Source organism: Zootoca vivipara, chromosome 7 (assembly GCF_965207765.1).
Source record: "Zootoca vivipara chromosome 7, rZooViv2.hap1.1, whole genome shotgun sequence".
Taxonomy (NCBI): Eukaryota; Metazoa; Chordata; class Lepidosauria; order Squamata; family Lacertidae; genus Zootoca; species Zootoca vivipara.
In genome coordinates this window covers 90,297,122-90,320,444 of record NC_142590.1, presented here as the reverse complement: position 1 = coordinate 90,320,444, position 23,323 = coordinate 90,297,122, and the positions used below count along the sequence as shown (strand labels likewise).

At 46.5% G+C, this 23,323-nt stretch overlaps 1 protein-coding gene across 2 annotated transcripts in view; it reads left to right on the top strand.

Annotated features, from left to right (window-relative positions):
* Positions 1-23,323, top strand: part of SLC2A4RG (SLC2A4 regulator) — a 40,115-nt gene that overhangs the window by 8,859 nt on the left and 7,933 nt on the right. For both annotated transcript variants that reach the window (XM_035122368.3, XM_035122367.3), the window contains exons 2-5: positions 280-458; positions 18,628-18,737; positions 22,409-22,647; positions 23,033-23,133. In XM_035122368.3, coding sequence (XP_034978259.2) covers positions 280-458; positions 18,628-18,737; positions 22,409-22,647; positions 23,033-23,133 — 629 coding nt within the window. The remainder of the gene's footprint in view (positions 1-279; positions 459-18,627; positions 18,738-22,408; positions 22,648-23,032; positions 23,134-23,323) is intronic.

Below are 23,323 nucleotides of genomic sequence, written 5' to 3'. Positions count from 1 at the left end.
GCTACGTGTAAAAGAGAGAGAGAGAAACATACATTTTCATCACAATTACGTTGGGGCCCAGAGCCGGATGTCAAAATAAGGTAGCAACCTTTCACTACCCTGCTGTGCTGTGCTGTGTGACGTTGATCTGCGGAACTCGCCGCCACAGGATGGGATGTGGTGGCAAGCGATGCTATTGGGCTGAAAGGAGCTGGGCAACTCTCTCAAGGGTTATGGCCAGCTGTTGCTGTTGAATTGCTACCTGCGTCCGGCATCAAAAGCCTCTGTGTCCTTTTCCAGAGTCCTGCCCACTGCAGTGGGAAGGGGCTTCCGGTGGAAGCGGAGCCGATCAACGGGAGGCCGAGGCACCTGTCCGATCCCTCGGTGCTGAAGCGGCCGGAGGAAGAGGCGGCGGCGCTCCGACTCCTCGACCAGGGCCCTCTGCATCATTCAGCCTACATCCCAGTACCCAGGCAAAGGTAGGGTCGTGGAGAAAAGTTATTTTGGGGTTCTGGGTTCCTTCCTGAGTCTCATTTACAGGTGAAACTCGGGAAATTAGAATATCGTCGAAAAGTGCATTTATTTCACCAATGCAACTTATGGTATTCTTTTTTATTTTTATTTTTACAAATGCTTTCTTTTGGAAATTCCACAGTAATAAATCAAATAGTTACAATAATACAAAAATAAACATCACTATTACATTTCATTAATTACATTCCATTTATAATTGACATCCCTAATGCCAAATAATTACAACAAATAAAGGCTTGACATATCTTGCTGCATGTCATGCATCTATCTCATATATTGGTTTCACCTGTTAAGTTGCATTACTGAAATAAATGCACTTTTCGACGATATTCTAATTTTCACCTGTATTGCAAAGCTCATTGAATGGTGGGAATTAGAAGGAAAATGCGCCAGGTTAGTGAAGGGCTGGCATCTTACCCATCTCTCGCAGTGGGTTGCTTTGCTGCTTTTAGAAAACTTTCAGGTCATGTTGTTGGCCTTGAGTGCTGGAGATTTCCCTGAAAACTAGTTTGGTGGCCGCAGCGGAGGAGCATAGCTTGTTTTTGCTGTAGGCTTTGCTTTCTCCAACTGCACTGCGAACATATTGACACCTGCTTTTCAGGACGGCTTGCTAGGTGCTGCATTCCTCTGGAGAGTTTTGTCACCCTACTGTTAAACCATGGGTAGGCAAACTAAGGCCCCGGGACCGGATCTGGCCCAATCGCCTTTCAAATCCAGCCCGCAGACAGTCCGGGAATCAGCGTGTTTTTACATGAGTAGAATGTGTCTTTTTCTTTAAAATGCATCTCTGGGTTATTTGTGGGGCATAGGAATTCATTCATCCCCCCCCCCCAAAATAAAATATAGTCCGGTCCCCCAAAAGGTCTGAGGGACAGTGGACTGCCCCCCTGCTGAAAAAGGTTGCTGACCCCTGTGTTAAACGTTGATCAGGATGGGGCCCTGCTGGGCACAGCTGCTGTTCTCAACTTCTTAGTGTCCTTGGTGTGTGCCAGGGCTGCAGCCTCTATCTAATTCAGGGGTCAGCAAACTTTTTCAGCAGGGGGCTGGTCCACTGTCCCTCAGACCTTGTGGGGGGGGGCGGACTATATATTTTGGGGGGGGGGGGAATGAACAAATTCCTATGCCCCACAAATAACCCAGAGATGAATTTTAAATAAAAAGACACATTCTACTCATGTAAAAACACACTGATTCCCGGACCGTTCACGGGTCGGATTGAGAAGGCGATTGGGCTGGATCAGGCCGGATCAGGCCCAATCGCCTTCTCAATCCGACCCCTGGGCCTTAGTTTGCCTACCCCTGCTCTAATTCAACCCCTGGTTGAAGCAGGGACCTGGAAGAGCTGCTGTTTCCTCACACCTGGCAAGAGGTATTGCAACACCGAGTGCTCCATTCCGGAATCCCGGACGGCCTTTTCCCGGACACTCCGTTACGTTCCCCCTCCCTGGTTTTCTATTCCCTCTTCACACTCCTCCCTCCCTCCCTCCCTCCCAGCTCACCAGAACCAAACACACTCGTCAGTGTGTGGTGTCTGAAAAGGAGTTTTCTCTTTGTATTTGTGGTTAAGGTACATAGACGGTTGCTATGATTCGTTGGAAGGCGGTGGTTTTTATTCTGATGGAACGTAGAAGGGTTGCCCTAGCTAGAGATGGCATCTTAGAATCCTGCCTTTGCTTACCTGGAGCTGCTGAGTTTTGCAGAATTGGGGGGGGGCGTGCTCTTCAGCCAAGGTAGGATGAAACAAGCTCTCTGGAGGCCATACCTCTCTCTGTGTTGAAATTTGCCCCCTTATCAATATCTGCCAGTCTCGTGGCCATGCCAAACAGCTTCATGCCACGGCTGGTATTTTTCCTCCGCTGATGTAATAATCTGAAGAAACACCCTTAATGTTCAAAGTGCATCACACACTTAAACATCTGCGGCTTTTTAAACTTGTCAGTGTGTGTGGGGGGGTTGTTTTTGTTTATTAATACGTTACGTATTTTTGTGCTTTTATGTTGTAAACTGCTCTGTGATCCTCTGATTAAGGGTGGTATAGACATTGAATAAATAAATGAAGTAATAGTAAATAATTACCTTGTTGGGTTCTTAGGAAGCACCCTGGAAGGTAGAAGGATATATATTATTTCTGGACATTTGGAAAAAACCCAAGGGGTGGTGTGTGTGGGTGGGAGAATCAGATTTTGGAAGGGAAATTGACTCTGTGCAAATACACCCCTATTAACATTTGGTGTATAGTGAATAACTTAAGCAAGCCTCTATGGTTGTACCGTACAGTATCTTTATGGAATTTTTAAAGGTGCAAATGTTGCATTTATTTATTTAGGAAATTTATATCCTGTCTATTGATGGAATGATCATTGAGACAGCTTGCAATACACTTTAATAGCATACATAAACTCCAGGTATCTATGGAAGAAAGTTAGACTTTCTGGGTTCTGTGGGGCTTATTTCCAGGCAGGTGTGGAAAGAGTTTCATCACATGTCCGACATGAAACTGCAGGTTGCTGCCCTAAGTATATCTTAGTTCAGGCTTCCTCAACCTCAGCCCTCCAGTGTGGTGTAGTGGTTAAGAGTGGTAGACTCGTAATCTGGGGGACCGGGTTCGTGTCTCCACTCCTCCACATGCAGCTGCTGGGTGACCTTGGGCTAGTCACACTTCTCTGAAGTCTCTCAGCCTCACTCACCTCACAGAGTGTTTGTTGTGGGGGAGGAAGGGAAAGGAGAATGTTAACCGCTTTGAGACTCCTTCGGGTAGTGATAAAGCGGGATATCAAATCCAAACTCTTCTTCTTCTTCTTCTTCTATTCCAGGTGTTTTTGGCTTACAACTCCCATGATCCCATCAGGGATGATGGGAATTGTAGTCTCACAACTTCTGGAGGGCCGAGGTTGAGGAAGCCTGTCTTAGTCCTTTGCCAGTAGGAAAAACAGAAATGATGAACGTTTCGGTGAAAACGAAAGAAGAAAGAAAGCGTTACCTGGGCTTAGAAACAGTATGCAAGAATGCAGGAAAATATCTAAGGATGCATTGACACTATACATATAAATAAAAGAATTCTGGGAACTGTAGTTTGTTCAGGGTACTGTGAGATGTTAGGAGGCTTTTATTCCTCTCCCAAAGCTACATTTGCCAGAGTTTGTAGGGAAGAGGGATTGACTGCTAAACCACTCTGAGAATTGTATCTCTGGGAGAGGAATAACAAACTACACTTCCCAGAATTTGGGGGGGGGAGGAGCCATGACTACTTAAAGCAGGCACCCCCAAAACTGCGGCACGAACAGAGTTGAGAAAAAGACCTTAATCCTATTGTTCTACAAACCTATGAATACAGAAACAACCCCTTCAGTGCTAAGTTTCAAGAAGTTCACTGAACAGAATAGAAGCAATATTTTTCTGATGTTTGGAGTAGACAGTTTTTAAGTTTTTCATGTGTAGGCTGTTTTTGTTTAGCTAAATTAGTTAACAAACATGGATGTTTGTTTAAGCCAGGGGTTCCCAACAAAATTTTCTCAAGGACCCCTCATCGAGCCGCTATTGTGACAAGGACCCCCATTAAACCGTAAAACCGATTTCCAAGTAATCAGAGTTATATTTTCTAATTTTTCCAGTAAGCTTAACACTGATCTTGGAAGGGTTAGGTTCAAGGGACGCCGACGATTTAGGTTCAATGGACACTGACAAGATCGGTTCGAGAGTCACTGACTTACTTGCTTGAACATCAAATGCATTATCTTCCTCTTCATCTGTAGGCCTTTGTCGTTTTAACGAACCACTTTTTAACCAACAGTCCATTTTTAACTACGCGAACTGTAGCTTCCGTGAAAAACAACGCTTTGTTTACAAACACTACTGTTTTGCAAAGAGGCAGCGCGCGCCAGGGAGGAGGGAGGGGAATGGAGAAGATAGGGTACCTACGCAGTAGCGCACAAATGAAGCCGACGCGCGCAAAGCATCTTGGGGAGTTGAGCGTTAGTAGAATGCGCACACTGCCTCTTTGCAATACAGTAGTGTTTGTAAAGCGCCACCTAACGGCATACAGCAGAACTACTGCCTCTATCTAATTCTAGTTTTGCGCTAGACACTGCTCATGCAGGAAGCGGCCAAAACAAAAAATCTGTTATCATACGAAATATATTTAATATATTTTTTATTCTAATAGCATCTTGCGGACCCCTCCGGCATAGCTCGCGGACCCCTGGGGGTCCACGGACCACCTGTTGGGAACCACTGGTTTAAGCAAATAACATATGCTATAATGTTATTGTTTCAGTTGAATAAATCTATTTAAATTGTTATTGTTAAGGTAATGATTATTTTCCTCCTTCCTAAGTACAACAGTAAAGTTGTCCAAATATGAATGATTAACCTATTAAACTGGGGATAAAAAACTAATAAGAAAAGTTGTTATTCTAAAAATCTTCATCTACTTGCATATTAAAGTTATACCAGCAAGAATTAGTCTTTATGTAGAAAACTATGATTTAAATCAAGCCTTACTGACTAGTGATTTAAATCGTGATTTAAATCAGTTTGATTTAAATCATTTCCATCCTGATCTGGGCCGAAGTTTGGGGATGCCTGGCTTAAAGTGTTATCACAGGGCTTTAAATGCATGGTGAGAGTGCGATCTACATTCAGAATACAGTGGTACCTCGACTTACGAAGACGATCTGTTCCGCAACCGTCTTCGTAAGTCGAAGTCTTCGGTTGTCAAAGCGCCCGTTCCGCGCATGCGCGATTTCACGCTTCTGCGCATGCGCCGACTGCGTGCGCCGCTTCTGTGCAGGTGCAGAATGTGCGTGCGGCGAAAAGACTTCCGGGGTTGTCGACTTCGGAAGTTGAAACCTCCGGAAGCCGAGTCGTTCGGTTGTTGAGGTACCACTGTAGCTGGTTTTCTCTGCAGTTTCCATGCTGCTCGCTTCTGTGCATGTTTACTCGGGAGCAAGTTCAATGCAGCTCTCTCACAAGTGCAGAGGACTGTCGCCTGTGCATAACGATGAGATGCCACTGAGATGCTAAATGTTATTTGAAAGCTTAGTTGAATATTCGCAGTGCTCCTGCGCTATATGACACAAATGTTTTGCTTTATTTATATTCCACTCCACCTTGGGAAATTACGCGCTGTGTCCCGGGCTTTGCGAGCGAAGTTCCCCTTGCGGAATGGGACTTCCCCCTCCCCTTAGGGACCCTCCCCTTTTGAAGGTGCACAGAAGGGGAAGTTCCTTTGGGCAAGCAGAAGTCCGTTGCACGAGGGGAACAGCAGCTCTGGAAAGGACCAGATTTATCCTTGGAAAAGGTGAGCGCAACTCCGTTAGTCAGCGTCCAAAGTATTTTGATTCTGAACTTTCAGGGGACTGGGGCGCGGCACTTTTATTTGTTCAATTTTGTGGGTATGGGGCAGAGTTTGAGAGAGTGTCTTTCCACGAAAAACAACAATTTATCTAGGGCTTGGCTATGTTGATTTATGGCCGTGAAGCTGCGCTTGAAAGTAAGTGGGTGACATTTCTGTTGAAATCCTGGGTGCCAGAGGATTGGGCAGCGATGCCTGTCTTTTCCTAAGACTAATGGGAACAGGGTTAATTTCTCTCTTGCCATCGAAGGCTTGATTGTCTGGGACCTGGGACAGCGCCTTCACGGCTGTGGCTCCCAAGTTGTAGAACTCCCTGCCTCAATGTGTCCAGTTGGCCCCAGGTCAAATAGCATTCTGGTACATTGTGAAAGCTTTTTTTCCCGGTTTGCCAAGTGTTTTATGAATATTTTTCCTACACACTCCCCCCCCCTCATACTGTGAGTGTGCCAGGCTGTCCTTTTCCTCTTACTGCCACATGGCATTTTGTGTTAACCTGTGATTGTGCGCTGCCTTGAGGAGCTGAAAGGCTGATAGGTAAACATTTTGATTAATTAAATGAAAATTATACGCAGAAGAAGACGTCTTGCAAACTTGTTCAACTTGTGTAATGTTCTGCGGGTTGCAGAATCCCGCTTGTTTTCCGCTTGCAGAATTTTGTTTCCTGAGGGGTGGCTGCTGTGAGCTGCTCTTCTCCCATTTCAATCGAGGCGAGTTCGATTGCTGACATCTCCCAGGGACAAGGCTGTGCCTGAGACCCTGAAGAACCGCCTGCAATTTGAGCAGAGTTAGGTGGATCGCTCAAGAGCTACAGGCCGCAGTTCATCTGTAGAGCACATGCTTTGGGTGCAGGAAACATCGCCTTCAGTCTTTTGTTGAAAGGATGTTGCTTGAGGGCAGGGTGGATTTGATTTAAATCACTAGTCAGTAAGCCTTGGTTTGAATCTTATTTTTTTTTTTAAAAAGACTCATTCTTGCTGGTATAATCTTAATATTTACAACCAGATGAAGGTTTCATTTTTGGAATAATAAATTTTCAGAGCAGTTTTTACAGTTACATCAAAAATTATTGATTTCGTTATACTATTAGAAATACGTAGACCGACAATTAAAGCATTTGACTGTGTCGACCACAGCAAACTATGGCAAGTTCTTAAAGAAATGGGAGTGCCTGATCACCTCATCTGTCTCCTGAGAAATCTCTATGTGGGACAAGAAGCTACAGTTAGAACTGGACATGGAACAACTGATTGGTTCAAAATTGGGAAAGGAGTACGACAGGGTTGTATATTGTCTCCCTGCTTATTTAACTTATGTGCAGAATTCATCATGCAAAAGGCTGGACTGGATGAACCCAAGCCGGAATTAAGATTGCCGGAAGAAATATCAACAACCTCAGATATGCAGATGACACAACCTAGATGGCAGAAAGTGAGGAGGAATTAAAAAACCTTTTAATGAGGGTGAAAGAGGAGAGTGCAAAATATGGTCTGAAGCTCAACATCAAAAAACTGAGATCATGGCCACTGGTCCCATCACCTCCTGGCAAATAGAAGGGGAAGAAATGGAGGCAGTGAGAGATTTTACTTTATTGGGTTCCATGATCACTGCAGATGGTGACAGCAGTCATGAAATTAAAAGACACCTGCTTCTTGGGAGAAAAGCAATGACAAACCTAGACAGCATCTTAAAAAGCAGAGACATCACCTTGCGTACAAAGGTCTGTATAGTTAAAGCTATGGTTTTCCAAGTAGTGATGTATGGAAGTGAGAGCTGGACCATAAAGAAGGGTGATCGCCGAAGAATGGATGCTTTTGAATTATGGTGCTGGAGGAGACTCTTGAGATTCCCATGGACTGCAAGAAGATCAAACCTATCCATTCTGAAGGAAATCAGCCCCGAGTGCTCACTGGAAGGACAGATCCTGAAGCTGAGGCTCCAATACTTTGGCCACCTCATGAGAAGAGAAGACTCCCTGGAAAAGACCCAGTGTTGGGAAAGATGGAGGGCACAAGGAGAAGGACGACAGAGGACGAGATGGTTGGACAGTGTTCTCGAAGCTACAAACATGAGTTTGACCAAACTATGGGAGGCAGTGGAAGACAGGAGTGCCTGGCGTGCTCTGGTCCGTGGGGTCACGAAGAGTCGGACACGACTAAACGACTAAACAACAACAGACCGATAATTATGACATTATAGTGAGGTTTAATAAGTTAACTGTTTATATTTGGACAACCTTTCTGCTGTAATTTATTGAAAGGAGAAAAACCATAATTTCCTTAATAACAATTTAAACAATTTATTTAATTGCAACCATAACATTACAGTGGTACCTCGACTTACGAAGACGATCCGTTCCGCGGCCGTCTTCGTAAGTCGAAGTCTTCGGTTGTCGAAGCGCCGCTTCTGCGCGCGCTGCTCTGTGCAGGCGCAGAATGCGTGCATGGCGAAAAGAGTTCCGGGGTTGTCGACTTCGGAAGTCAAATCGTTCGGATGTCGAGGTATGACTGTATAGCATATGTATACATGTTTGTTAACTGATGTGGTTTAACATTTTTTATATATATAAAAAAGAACTTAGACTGAGTTCTTAGACTGAGTTAGACATGAAAAACTTAAAACAAATCCTTATTCCCTGATGAATAGCCTTTGGACTCTAATGAAACTTGAACAGAAAACTATCTTTAGAAAGATTTAAAGAATTTTTTTAAAAGTCAAATTGAAATTTAAAAATATTTGATTTTATTTATTTTTATCATTGATTTTTATCCACCCTGATCGCCACGTTCAAGTCCCCAAGGCCTCCAGGTATCTGAACTCCCCCTTCCTCTCCCCCTCCTGCACAAGCTGTCAGCCCCACACTTGTGGCGGGCTCTCTCGGCTGCAGCAGGCGTTTGCAGGCTGTGCCCAGCGGTGCCGCTTGTGAGCCTCCGGAGCTGAGCCCGCGTCACTTTCTGTGCCGGGGGAAGCACCTGGGCTAAAAATAAGCCTCAAACCAGGCAGCAATTATGTGTGTGTTTAATCTTCTTGGATTACAGGCGGAGGAGGTGCTGCTTCGCTTTGCTGTCTGCCGGAGCTGAGAGCGGCAGGACGCCACTTCCTCTGCCTGCGGGACACACACACACACACACGCACACACAGCTGCTGTTAAGTGAGGCGGCCATGGCTGGAGCGCCACCTGGTGAGATGGCGATGCCCTGCCTCTGCAGCTGGAGATAAGAGAGTTTAGTTGGAGAATTTTGGAACGGCCAACGGCAGGAATGCACAAACTCCCATGACAACTGATTTTCAAAAAAACAGAAGGGGGGAGGGAGGGACAGAATGTGTAGATGCTGAAGCATATCAATCTGCAATTGGTAGTTTACTGCATTCGACGAATTGCCCACGTCTGGATCTCGGCAACACGTTCCGTATTTTAAGCAGACAGGTAGAAAAGAGAAACCTGGCAAGCTGTGAAGTGAGTTTTCAGGTACCTGCATGGTAGCCAAGATTACTGTCTGTTATTGCCAGCATAGGCTGGACCATAAAGAAGGCTGATCGCCGAAGAATTGATGCTTTTGAATTATGGTGCTGGAGGAGACTCTTGAGATTCCCATGGACTGCAAGAAGATCAAACCTATCCATTCTGAAGGAAATCAGCCCCGAGTGCTCACTGGAAGGACAGATCCTGAAGCTGAGGCTCCAATACTTTGGTCATCTCATGAGCAGAGAAGACTCCCTGGAAAAGACCCTGATGCTGGGAAAGATGGAGGGCACTAGGAGAAGGGGACGACAGAGGACAAGATGGTTGGACAGTGTTCTCGAAGCTATGAACATGAGTTTGACCAAACTGCGGGAGGCAGTGGAAGACAGGAGTGCCTGACGTGCTATGGTCCATGGGGTACCGAAGAGTCGGACACAACTAAACGACTAAACAACAACATTGCCAGCAGCAGGCACCAATGGCTTCGGTTTATGCTGTTGTGTTTAAGGTTGGCTCTCGGCTCCCGCCCCTTGGCCAGAGCATAGCCTGTGTGCTGAAAGGAGGCTGTAACTGAAACTGAATTACGCTGTCACTAAAGCAGCTGTCTCTTCCTACTACAACTGCTTGGCGTTTCTCTGCTCTTTTGGCACACGCTGCTGGCATTGGGATGAGCACTCTGCACATGTTGCACTCGGCAGCAAGCAGTGCTTCCGAATCCCGGTTGCTGGAAAACACAGGAGGGGAGGGCGGGCAATTGTGCCTCAGGTCCTGCTTGCTGGTTCCTGCAGTGGGTCCGTTGCGAGAACACTTCAGCTTTCAAGTAAGAAAGCTGTCTTACCTTACTGTCTTACCTGACAGTAAGAGCTGTTCGACAGTGGAATTTGCTGCCAAGGAGTGTGGTGGAGTCTCCTTCTTTGGGGGTCTTTAAGCAGAGGCTTGACAGCCATATGTCAAGAATGCTTTGACGGTGTTTCCTGCTTGGCAGGGGGTTGGACTGGATGGCCCTTGTGGTCTCTTCCAACTCTATGATTCTAAGTCTTTAAGGAAATGTTTTTTATCTTTCATTACAACTCAGCTTTATAAAGAATAGCACATGGCAATCCAGACCTAAAGCAAGCTTGTTTTCTCCTGCTCTGGAGGGTAGGACTTGAACCCATGGCTTCCAGTTACGAGGAAGGAGATTCCGACTAAACATCAGGAAGTACTTTCTGATGACAGGAGCTGTTCAGCAGTGGAGCGGTCTCCCTTGGAAGGTGGTGGAGCTTTTAAGCAGAGCTTGGGTGGGTGGGTGGGTGTGTCTGTGTTGTCCGGGATGCTTTAGTTGAAAGATTCCTGCATTGCAGGGGGTTGGACTAGATGACCGTTGGGGTCACCTCTGCAGATCTACGATTCTATGAAAGTGATGCCATTCTTATGTTGAATGGTGGAGGCGGTAGAGTTGCGCACCATACAAGCTTTTTGCAGGAGGTAAAGCCGCCTTTGGGCCAAAATTACCCGGTTGCAAAATGTCCTCTGTTCCCCTCCTCCTCCCTGTTCTTTCCTCTCCACCTCCTTCCTGGACTTTGGTTGAGGAGGGCATTTCTGTAGGCTTGTGGCAGCTCCTAAAAGAGGTGTGTGTGTGTGTGTGTACATGTGCACACCAGTGCAGGGCGGAAGGACTGAACCCTCCCTTCCAAGGACTGGATAACTTGATACCCGGCTGTCCCGGAGTGCTGTTCATCCCAGACTGCTGCCTTGGGGCGCCTGCAATGCAGATCGGTCTAGAGAGACCTGTTAAGGCATTGCTGTGTGGTAGTAAACAGCTCGGCTTGGCCCCTGGCCCACTGGGCTTCTCCTGTCAGCCTGGGCTGCCCGAGTGCCTCTCTCTGCCTGCGCTATCCTGGTGCGCTGGGTGTGTTTGTGTGGGTAGAGCAAGCTCATTCTCCTTTTCCTTTTGTGTGCCTGGAGGGTTTGGGGTGGGGAAGGAAGCAATTTATTCTCTCTCTCTCCCTCTCTCTTTCCACCCCGCTGCAAATCCCTCCCCCAAATCCACCTTTTCTATAAATCCTGAACTCCAGAGTTTCTGAATGTTCGCCAGCTTAGCCTAAGCGTGCATAACTAGGGAGGACGAGGGTGTTATGGGTCTGTTTTGTTCCTGTTTTTATTACGTATTTTGTGTTCTTATTTTGTATTTTTATGCTGCGAACCGCCCTGAGTTCTTCGGATGGAAGGCGGTATGCCAATTTAATAAACAAACAACTGCTTTGAACTGTGTCTTCCCCTGTGTCGAATGGAAGACTTGTAAGTTCCTTGGGGCAGAGACCTGTGTGTGCCTTCCAGAAAGTGGCGTGTAGTTGGATGGTGCCCTATTATATATTTTTATATATCTATTCCTTTCAGGTTAAATAAGGGGTGGGCATTAATTCCATGGATACATACCCTGAGCTCCTTAAGGGAAAGTAGATGTGTGTTATAATCCTGGGAGTTATAGTTTTAAGGATGCTGAAAGCTGTTAGGACACCCCGTTTCCAGAGCTACAATTCTCACAAGTGCCTTAACTGTTCATCCCTCCTCCCGGGGAACTCTGGGAACTGTAGTTCTGGGGGGGGGAGAGGGGTCGCTTAACAACTCTCAGCACCCATAGCAAGCTACAGCTCCCATAATTGTTTGGAGCAAACCCTGACTCTTTAAAGTGGTATGCTGCTGCTTTAAATGTATGGTGTAAATGTGGCCTCGCCTTGGTTCAAATGATACGGGACAGCTGCACATTCCTGTATTACAGGGGGTTGGATTAGATGACCGTTAAGGTCCCTTTCAACTCCACAATTCTATGATTATCTCAAAGCTTACTCTGTGACCCATATGAGAGGTTATCTTGGCTTGTCAAGATCTCCTTAGCTTGATCACAGAGTCTGTTGGAAATTCCAATAAATGGTCCCTGCGGTTAGATTGAGATTATATTCCTGTGCACGCTTACCTGGAAGTAAGTTCTGTTGAACTTGCCATAGGATTGGTCTGCATGTTCTGAATCATTTTTGGACAGCTCTTTACCCATGAGAACACTTGCTGTGGAGTTGCAAAGGAGTAGAAATCCCCCCTGTGTCACAGCATATGATCAGGCTTCTAGCTTTCTGCCATTTTCAGTTTTAAGCTGTAGGCTTTTTTTTTTCTCCCTCTCTCGTAACACTAGAATTTGCGGACAGCCAGGGAAGCTGAATGTTGGAACGTTCAGGGCAGATAAAAGAATTTATTCACGGAGCACGTAGTGTGAAACTGCGGAACTCGCTGCCACAGGAGGGCAGTGGTGGCTGCCAACTTGGGAATGCTGTAAAAGATGATAGGGCAAATTCCTGGAGGAGAGGGCTAGCAATGGCTGCTAGCCACAGTCGGAGACAGCAAGGCTTCTGAATGCCAGTTTCTGGAAACCACAAGAGGAGAGGGCTCTTGCGCTCGGATCCTGCTTCTGGGTTCCCATCGAGCAGGGATGTCCAAACTTTTTTCAAAGAGGGCCAGATTTGATGGAAGTGAACATGGGTGAGGGGGCTGACCAAAGTTGACCATTTTTAGGATTGAAGTTGTTGAGCATCTTTTTGGATTTCCCCCCAAAGTTGCTGAGCTTTTTTTAGGGTTAAAATTGTTGACTTTCTTTTAGAATTTTACGCCAGGAAATGAACTGCCACAGGGGCCAGATTAAAACAACCGGCAGGCCGGATTAGGCCCCCGGGCCGGACTTTGGGCATGCCTGCCATAGAGGCATCTGGCTGGCCCCTGTGAGAACAGGATGCTGGACCAGATGGGCCACTGGCCTCATCCAGCAGAGCTGCATAGAATCATAGAACTGTTGCAGACGGGCCCCTCTTTGAAGTGAGAAGCCTGCATGGTTTACTTGCTACTCGATTGCTAAAGGGCTGGTAACAGGAAGCTCCATCTCTGGTCTTTGCTTTCTCCAGCTTGGATGTTTGGCAGCCGCTTCCCGGAGCTTGGAGGGAAGAGAAATGCATTATTTGTTTGTCCTTTTTGGGATCATGAGCTGCTGCTACAGGAAGTCATGTGGGAGTTGAGAGCAGAGGTTCGCCATGGATGGGAGCCCAGATTTCACACTCGGCTGTCAAATCGCTCAGGCACCTTGGTGTGTTCCCATTGGCTCATGTGGCTCAGCAGGAGGGAGGCGATAGGCTGAGTTTGGGAGGGAGGAGCCTTCATGCCATTGTTTACACTTGTGCACTGGTTGGGGTTTTGTGTGTGTGTGTGTGTTTTTTTTTAGAGCCGCAACTTGCTTTTCTGCCATGGGAGTCCTTTGACCCCTTATTTGAGCAAAGCTTCCTTGAACAGGCCTTTCCGCAAGCTCAAGATGGCTTTGACGGCCTCTGCAGGGTGGAATGTGTGAGCACGGTGTTGCCCACTTTTAAAATAAATAAAAAAATCTGCACCCAGGCAATCCAGATTTTGTGCTGAGCACAGCTGAATTCTGCAAGTAGCAGAAATTAGTTTTGCCTAGCTTCTCCAGTTTGCATAATATATTTTTACGGCTTCTAGATTCTCTGTCTCTCTCCAAAATAAGTGTGCTGGGGAGTGTGGCAATGGACTAGCCTTCCTTCCCCCCTCCCCACCCCCATTGAAGTTGCACAGTGACCCCCCCCCTCCACATTTCCTCCTAGCTTTGTGGTTTAGTGGAATACAGTGGTACCTCGGTTTATGGACACAATTGGTTCCGGAAGTCTGTTCATAAACTGAAGTGTTCATAAACTGAAGCAAACTTTCCCATTGAAAGTAATGGAAAGTGAATTAATCCGTTCCAGATGGGTCCGCGGCGGTCATAAACCGAAAATTCATAAACCGAGGTGTTCATAAACCGAGGTCCCGTTTTTCGGTCCTAGTTCCTGCTAACCTAACAGTTCAAAAGCACGCAGTGCAAGTAGATAAATAGGTACCTCTCCGGCAGGAAGGTAAATGTTGTTTCCATGCGCTGCTCTGGTTTTGCCAGAAGCGGCTTAGTCATGCTGGCCACCTGACCCGGAAAAACTGTCTGCGGACAAACGCCGGCTCCCTCGGCCTTCAAAGCGAGATGAGCGCCGCGGCCCCAGATTCATTTGCAACTGGACTTAATTGTCAGGGGTCCCTTTACCTTTACCCCTACTTTAAGGAGCCATTTGGCACCTAACTTATATACCTGAGTTTCTAACACTGGCTTTTAATGCTCTTAAAGCTGAGTGCTATGCCCTCTGTTGCATTCTGCGGCTTGAATTCTCTTTTCCCTTTCCAAAGTCCCCATGAAAATGGGGTCCGGATGTGCATAATGGAAGTTTTGAGTTCAGCCAACCATTTTTCAAATCTCTGTGTGTGCCGTTGCACCACAAGCTAAGCAGTTTGTCAGATGGCACGGCCAGCTCTCGAGCGCGTGTCTCTGCTGCGGCGAGAAAGTGCAGCGACAGAGGCTGAAGTTACAAAGCCAATTGCTGCGTTTCCTGTCTTGTGACAGGAGAAACAGAAGCTTTTCTCTCTCGCTAGTTTGACTTTACGGCTGGTTGGGCAGTTCATACAAGCACCAGAACTGAAATATAGAGCTCCTTTTGCTTCTCCACCCTGTCTCTACCTCCCACCAGCTTAGAATGCGCATTTCACATTATATGGGGTGTTTTTTATGCTTGAATGTTGCAAAGGGGTGGGAATCACATCACGGCCTGCTTGGTGGTAATGTTAGAGCAGGGCTGGGAAGGGGGGTACACAGTGGTGTGCAAAATGCGAGCAGGGGCAAAAAAATGGGCAGAGCACAGTAGTTCTCAAATTTTCTTCTCTGGGCCAACTTTGAGAATGAAAATGGACTCGGGCCACACCAGATTTTTTTACTGATAAGAAATACATTGGAAAATGAAAGGGAAAAAAAACAACTTATAGCAGTACTTGATTTATACCATAGAACACAAAAGACCCAACATTTTAATGAGGAATGGGGGAAATTTATAATTTATCTTAAAAACCATTGTAAACAGTTAAAACTGTTAGCAGGACTGGAATAACACTTGTAGCTTTATGGTGAATTTTGGACATAATGGTAAAAGGTTTGGATTGTCATAGAAGATTGCAGGAGGAAATGATTAACAATAGGACCCACAAAGGGAAGAAGGGAAGTCCAGGAGATTCTTGGGATTCTTGTTTTTATGTTATATATTGGATATGTGATTGTAAAACTTTGATTTGAAAACCAAATCAGCAATTGACAGCCATCTGTCAGGAATGCTTTGATGGTGTTTCCTGCTTGGCAGGGGGTTGGACTGGATGGCCCTTGTGGTCTCTTCCAACTCTATGATTCTATGATTCTATTTTATTTTATTTTAAATATAGCATAGAACACAAACTACCTCATAATATAGTCATGGTACAGCCAGAAAGTATAAAACAATGCAGCTCCATAAGAACATAAACCATTCCCAAAATATAATATTGATGGTCGTTGAATCTACCTGCCATACATCTGGCTTCTGGGCACTGAGGTTTTCTCTTCCTGATGTGGAAGATTGAAGTGTTCTCCTACTGGTTTCTCTGTCTTGTGATTCCCGCTGTCAGATTTAGGTCTATTTATCCTTCATTTCCTCCATTTGCTCTTCTAACATTGTATATGCCATCAAATGCCAACAGTGCCCTTCAGCTCTCTATATTGGACAAACAGGCCAAACCCTATGCCAAAGGATAAATGGACATAAATCTGACATCAGGAATCACAAGACAGAGAAACCAGTAGGAGAACACTTCAGTCTCCCAGGACATTCTATACAAGATCTCAAAGTAGCTGCCTTATTACAAAAGAATTTCAGAAATAGACTGGAAAGAGAAGCTGCTGAATTGCAACTTATTACCAAACTTAAAACCATGGAGAGACCTGGTCTGAATAGAGACATTGGATTCTTATCTCATTATACATGATAGCCATCATGTATAATGGCTATCATGTATAGCCATCATGTATAATGGCTATGTATAATGGCTATATTAGCCATCTCACCCCTTGCTTTTTCCTGTAAGACCAATTGCAGTCGTTAACAGTCGTCCACAGGTTTACCACACCTATCAGCCAATCACCCATTCCCACCACCCTTCTGAGTAATACCCCTCCCCATCCTCTCACTATATATAAGGGTCTGGTGACTTCTGTTTCAGGGTATCCGAAGAAGTGTGCATGCACACGAAAGCTCATACCAAGAACAAACTTAGCTGGTCTCTAAGGTGGAATGCCCTCCCATCAGATGTCAAAGAGATAAACAACTACCTGACATTTAGAAAACATCTGAAGGCTGCCCTGTTTAGGGAAGTTTTTAATGTGTGACATTTGAATGTATTTTAATCTTTGTTGGAAGCCGCCCAGAGTGGCTGCCCCAGCTGGATGGGTGGGGTACAAATAATATATTATTATTATTATTATTATTATTATTATTATTATTATTATTATTATTTACACAGTTTTGGCTTGACTCCTTAATTTGAACCATGACTGCCTGCTATCCATGAACGTACTTAGTAAATCAATTCCCCCTCCCCCCCAGATAACTGTATTTAGATGGTAAGTCTTGGAGAAACAGCCTGGTTGCCAGTGGGATTTAGTCTACGCTAAGCCAAGTGATGCTCTAGAAGCCTTCTTTATCCATGTGATTTATAAAGACACCCCGGGTTCAGTTTCATTTTGTTCTTCAGCTGGGGCTTGTGCAGAACCTGCCTCCCCCCCCCAACCCCCCCTCCTGTTGCACGAGGCACCCTCTCCTTCCGCTTCTCCTCCCCACCCCGGGGCTGTGTTTGTTGCTTCTAGCCTGCCCGATTCCTCACGGTCTCTGCAAAAGTTATTTTAGAGTTCCTTGAGGAAGAGCTGCTTGGTGCTGTTGCTGTTTTTGTGGTCACGGTTGGCTGGCTGGGTGGGCGCCTCGCCAGCCAATTGGCGTGACCTTCAGTTAAGCGAGAACGCTGGAGGGTGGGAGAGGGGCGGGCAAATTTGGCTGCGGCGCCTGTTTATGTTATGTTCGGAGCTCCCTGTACTCTTAGCGGAGGAAGTCCAGCTTCTCCAAGGGAACACACACGCCCTGCTCTCGGCAATTCGGTGACATCACTGCGGGGGTGTGTGTGCTAACATGCACAAATGTGGGTGTTCCATTTCAAGCCTCATGTGGGTCTCTCCTCCTCTGGAGGTGGTGGTTGTTTCTAAAAGCAAATGTGAAATCGGATTGTTTGGGTTGGGTGTTGTGGGAGAGACGGTTCAGAGGAGGCTAAGTCAAAACTGGAAGTCAAGGTTGTGGGGGGGACGGGACATAAAAACAAAGGGATTTTTTTGAGGAGGGGGGGATCTGCAGAGTGCAAAGTCTCCTGAGAACTTAATCCATGGGTAGAATCATAGAGTTGGAAGAGACCACAAGGGCCATCCAGTCCAACCCCCTGCCAAGCAGGAAACACCATCAAAGCATTCTTGACATATGGCTGTCAAGCCTCCACTTAAAGACCTCCAAAGAAGGAGACTCCACCACACTCCTTGGTAGCAAATTCCACTGCCGAACAGCTCTTACTGTCAGGAAGTTCTTTCTAATGTTTAGGTGGAATCTTCTTTCTTGAAGTTTGAATCCATTGCTCCGTAGGCAAGCTACGGCCCGGTGGCCGCATCCGGTACAATCACCTTCTAAATCTGGCCCACAGACAGTCCACGGATCAGCGTGTTATTACATGAGTAGAATGTGTCCTTTTATTTAAAACGCATCTCTGGGTTATTTGTGGGGCCTGCCTGGTGTTTTGACATGAGTAGAATGTATGCTTTTATTTAGAATGCATCTCTGGGTTATTTGTGGGGCATAGGAATTTGTTCATTTTCCCCCTTCAAAATATAGTCCGGCCCCCCACAAGGTCTGAGGGACGGTGGACCCGGCCCCCTACTGGAAAAGTTTGCTGACCCCTGACTTAATCCATTTGCCTGTGCTGTTTGCACATCTCAACATATCTGTGTTTTGTTGAATTTCTGTTTTCAAGTGATTGATCTGTAAGCTGAAACGGAGGACCAGTTAATAAACCGGAGGATAAATATGTGTTGTGTATAAATGATGTTTTGTGATTATTTTTTTTAAAAAACAATAATATAGAAAACATCGTCCTTGAAGGCTAGAAAAGTCTTAATTCCAGGAACAGCAGTTTTTCTTTTGCATGAAGGCCACTCCTAGGAGTGTTCGTAGATGGCTCTAAGGCAGCCTTTGCCCAGCAGTGAGCAGCCACGGCAAGTTCTGTGCAGGGATTAACGCCTGAAGTTGCTCTTCTTGACAATGTGTTGTTGTTGTGTTTCCTCCCCTCTGTCCTGCAGAAAGTTGTCTGAAAAGGCGGGGATTGATGAGGTCATAGCGGCTGCAGTCCTCACGAGCCTGTCCACCAGCCCGGTTGTGCTTAACCACCCATCCAACGGTTTCAGCGCAGGTATAATAATAATAATAATAATAATAATAATAATAATAATAATAATAATAATAATATATTATTTATACCCCGCCCATCTGGCCGGGTTCCCCCAGCCACTCTGGGCGGCTTCCAACAAAACACTAAAATACAGAAATCCATCAAACATTAAAAGCTTCCCTAAACAGGGCTGCCTTGAGATGCCTTCTAAAGGTCTGGTAATTGTTGTTCTCTTTGACCTCTAGTGGGAGGGCATTCCACAGGGTGGGTGCCACTACCAAGAAGGCCCTCTGCCTGGTTCCCTGTAACTTGGCTTCTCGTAGCGAGGGAACCGCCAGAAGGCCCTCGGAGCTGGACCTCAGTGTCCGGGCAGAACGATGGGGGTGGAGACGCTCCTTCAGGTATACCGGACCGAGGCCGTTTAGGGCTTTAAAGGTCAACACCAACACTTTGAATTGTGCTCGGAAACGTACTGGGAGCCAATGTAGGTCTTTCAGGACCGGTGTTATGTGGTCTCGGCGGCCGCTCCCAGTCACCAGTCTAGCTGCCGCATTCTGGATTAGTTGTAGTTTCCAGGTCACCTTCAAAGGTAGTCCCACGTAGAGCGCATTGCAGTAGTCCAAGCGGGAGATAACCAGAGCATGCACCACTCTGGAGAGACAGTCAGTGGGCAGGTAGGGACTCAGCCTGCGTACCAGATGGAGCTGATAAACAGCTGCCCTGGACACAGAGTATTGCAAAGATGTGGGGAGAAGAGGGGAGGTTGGCTTTTGAGATGAGCAATGCCTGCTTCCTAATATTGTCCCAGATAATTTTACAAGGTGTCTCTACCCTGTTTGGGTTTCTGGAACATGTCACGTCTACATTTTACAGCACATGTATGGCCGACTTGCTCTTGATCCACTGTGCCGTGTCTGCCAAATGATTTATATTTAAAATACTATAGATATAGATATATACACTGCTTGATTGTAAATCAACAACAACAACAACAACCCTCAAATCAGTTTGCGACAAAGATGAAACAATAAAATTACAACTAAGAAAAGGTAACAACAGAAGAAAGCTTAAATAGTCTAAAAACACATTAAAAGTCGCATCAACTTTCTGAACATCTAGGTAAAAAGGTAAAGGTAAAGGGACCCCTGACCATTAGGTCCAGTCGTGACCGACTCTGGGGCTGCGCGCTCATCTCGCATTATTGGCCGAGGGAGCCGGCGTACAGCTTCCAGGTCATGTGGCCAGCATAACAAAGCCGCTTCTGGCAAACCAGAGCAGCACATGGAAACGCCGTTTACCTTCCCGCTGTAGCGGTTCCTATTTATCTACTTGCATTTTGACGTGCTTTCGAACTGCTAGGTTGGCAGGAGCTGGGACCAAGCAACAGGAGCTCACCCCGTCACAGGGATTCGAACCGCCGACCTTCTGATCAGCAAGCCCTAGGCTCAGTGGTTTAACCACAGCACCACCTGGGTCCCTTTCTGAACATCTAGGTAGCAGGTGCCAAAAAGGGTACTTGGGGAATCCTAAAGTGTAGGGGCTGCCACACCAAAAGACTGAGTTGTTAAAAATGTACCTGTAACAGTGCCAACTTCGATGCTCAAGTTGTTATTTGTTGACACCCATCTACCTTAAGAGACAATGGAGTGCACCTCTGGGGGTGAAACGACCTCCCTGGAGCGCAAGCCTGAGCAGTGTGTAGGAAGGTCCTGGGCTGCCCTCTTGGCCTTGCTGATGGGGGGTCCAAAGGAATCGCAACAATACAAACCCAACACATAGGCTAATCGTTAGTAGAAAATATATGATAGAATAATGAAACTATTCATATTATAGGAATAAGCTAATCAAAGTTCATATATACAGTATAACAGAGTGGTAGCGAGGACCGTCAAGCCGTGTCTTCGAAACAGATGTCAAAAGTTCCAATGGAAGACGTCTTCATCAGCCGATATTTTTCAACAGAATAGATACCTAGTGAGCAGTGATCCTTAGCGTGAATCTTACATATTCTGTTGAAAACTATCAGCTGATGAAGACTTATTACGAAACAGTAGCATCATTCCGGAGACACTGTCCTTTTGAGGCTTTTGAGACGTCTTCTGTTGATACTTTTGAAAGACTATTGTGAGACTGTCCTTCGACATCTGTTTTGAACACACGGCTTGACGGTTCTCGCTTCCGCTCTGTTGTATTGTATATATGAACTTTGATTGGCTTACTCCTATCATTTGAATGATACTATTATTCTATCATATATTTTCTACTAACTGCTAGCCTACGTGTTGTGTTCGTATTGTTGTGATGAGTTCTTATTGCAACACAGGGGTTTGTTTTGGGGGCCCAGAGGAAAGCAGAGCAAGACGTCTGGCACCTGCTGGGCTGCAGGAGTTGCCAGAAGGAAGCGTACAAGACACAATCCAACCACCTTCGGGACTCCACAATGAATTTGTGTAGGGTTTCCTCCTTAGCCTTTTCTTCTGACGATGTCCTGCTTAGTTGGTCTCTAAGATGCTACTGGAAGAAATTTTTATTATTATTTTGTTTCGACTACGCCAGACCAACACGGCTACCTACCTGTAAGGCAGAGGTGGTTTAGGACCTGAGTTTTCTTTCTCCTAGATGGGCTCCCTTCCCAGGTTGACGATCCCCATGCAGAAACCACCTTCTTGACCGTTGGACCTACTATTGGTCTCGCCCGCTCAATCTGCCGGAGCCTGCCTTCCTTCGCATGCAGTTGAAGTCAAAACAAGTTGTCAAACAAGGCTTTGTATACCTTGAACCTAGCCCGGTGGCAAATCGGCAAGCAGTACAGATCTCTGAGTCCAGGTGTTATATGCTGACAAGGCCTCACCTCTGCCAGCAATTGTGCTGCAGCATTATGCACTACTCGCAGCTTTTGTAGCAATTTTTTTATTTTTATTTTTTACTCTTTAAGCTGCCACGGGACCATTTGGGGTGCCGTGCCCATGCCAAGCTCTTTGCACTCCTAGCTTAGCCTTGTTCACCAGGATCTCCACTTGCATCATCATCATCATCATCATCATATTTTTACCCCACCCATCTGGCTGGGTTTTCCCAGCCACTCTGGGCAGCTTCCAACTGAATATTAAAAACACGATAAACATTAAAAACCTCCCGAAACAGGGCTGCCTTTAGATGTCATCTAAAAGTCAGATAGTTGTTTATTTCCTGTACATCTGGTGGGAGGGTGTTCCACAGGGTGGGTGCCACCACCGAGAAGGCCCTCTGCCTGGTACCCCGTAACCTCACTTCTCACAGGGAGGGAACCGCCAGAAGGCCCTCGGTGCTGGACCTCAGTTTCTGGGCTGGACGATGCGGGTGGAGACGCTCCTTCAGGTATACAGGACTATTTAGGGCTTTAAATGTCACCACCAACACTTTGAAATGTGCTTAGAAACGTACTGGGATGGAGCATGGAAAAAGGTGTGCATAGCTCTGACTTTTTCATGGTTGGAACGAAACCCGCTTCATCAACTGCCCTGCTGGCTCTTCACTCTGGCCCTGCTGGCACCCGGCCCTCGGGCGGTTCCACACAAAGGGATGTGGCCCTCAGAATGAAAATCGTTCTGGCACCTGGTTATTTTTGGTGCTCAAAAGTGTTTTAGGCATGCTTGGGGTGGCCAGCGAGCGATGTGCACTTCTGACGTCTTTTTTTTTCTACCCCGCGGCAGAAACCAACGGTGATGTTTGGAAGGAAGTTCCGGCCATGTCCTCCAGCTGCAGCAGCAGCAGTAACAACAGCGGCGACTGGGGCTGGGACCCTCCCAGTGACCTCTCCACCCCCTCGACGCCGTCTCCACCGCTGTCCACGGAGGCTCCCGCCAGCTTCCTTCCCTCGCTGCAGTCGGAGCTGGAGGAGACCGAGGCGACCCACTTCCTGTTTGGTGACCCCATCCCCAGGAAGAGGAAGGTGAGAGAGTGGGGGCAAGGGTGGCATCTTGGGAAAGAATCGTAGAGTTGGAAGGGACCCCAAGGGTCATCCAATCCAGCCCCCTGCAATGAAGGAATCTCAGCTAAGGAATTCCTGACAGGTGGTCACCCAAGGAAGGAGAGTCCACAACCTCCCGAGGGCGACTGTTCCACTACTGAACATCTCTTACTGTCGGGCTTGTTGAGCTCAACCCCCAATGGAAAATAATATGCCTTTAATCTGTGATTCTACAAGTCTCTGATTGTGGCTGCTTGATAGCCTTTTAGCCCAAACCTTCCAGGGCTAAACAGGTTTCTAGTCCCCAGGATAAGCGTTGAGACTCCGAGGTGGGCCTGAAAATGGTCCTTTCTCCTGTTTCTTACAGAACTCCACCAAGGTGATGTTCAAGTGCTTGTGGAAGAACTGTGGGAAGGTGCTGAGCAGTTCCTCTGGGATGCAGAAACACATCAGGACCATCCATCTGGGGTAGGTTTGGGCCTGGTGGGCCCGTTCAGTTGCTGGCACCATGGGCAGGTTGGGTTTGGAGTGGGGAGAAATGTTTACACATTTGCACGCTTAAAACCCATTTTTGAAAGCGCGAAGATGAAGAGGGAAAAGAGTTATGTGTGTAGGACTCGTGTACAGTGGTACCTCTACTTACGAATTTAATGCGTTC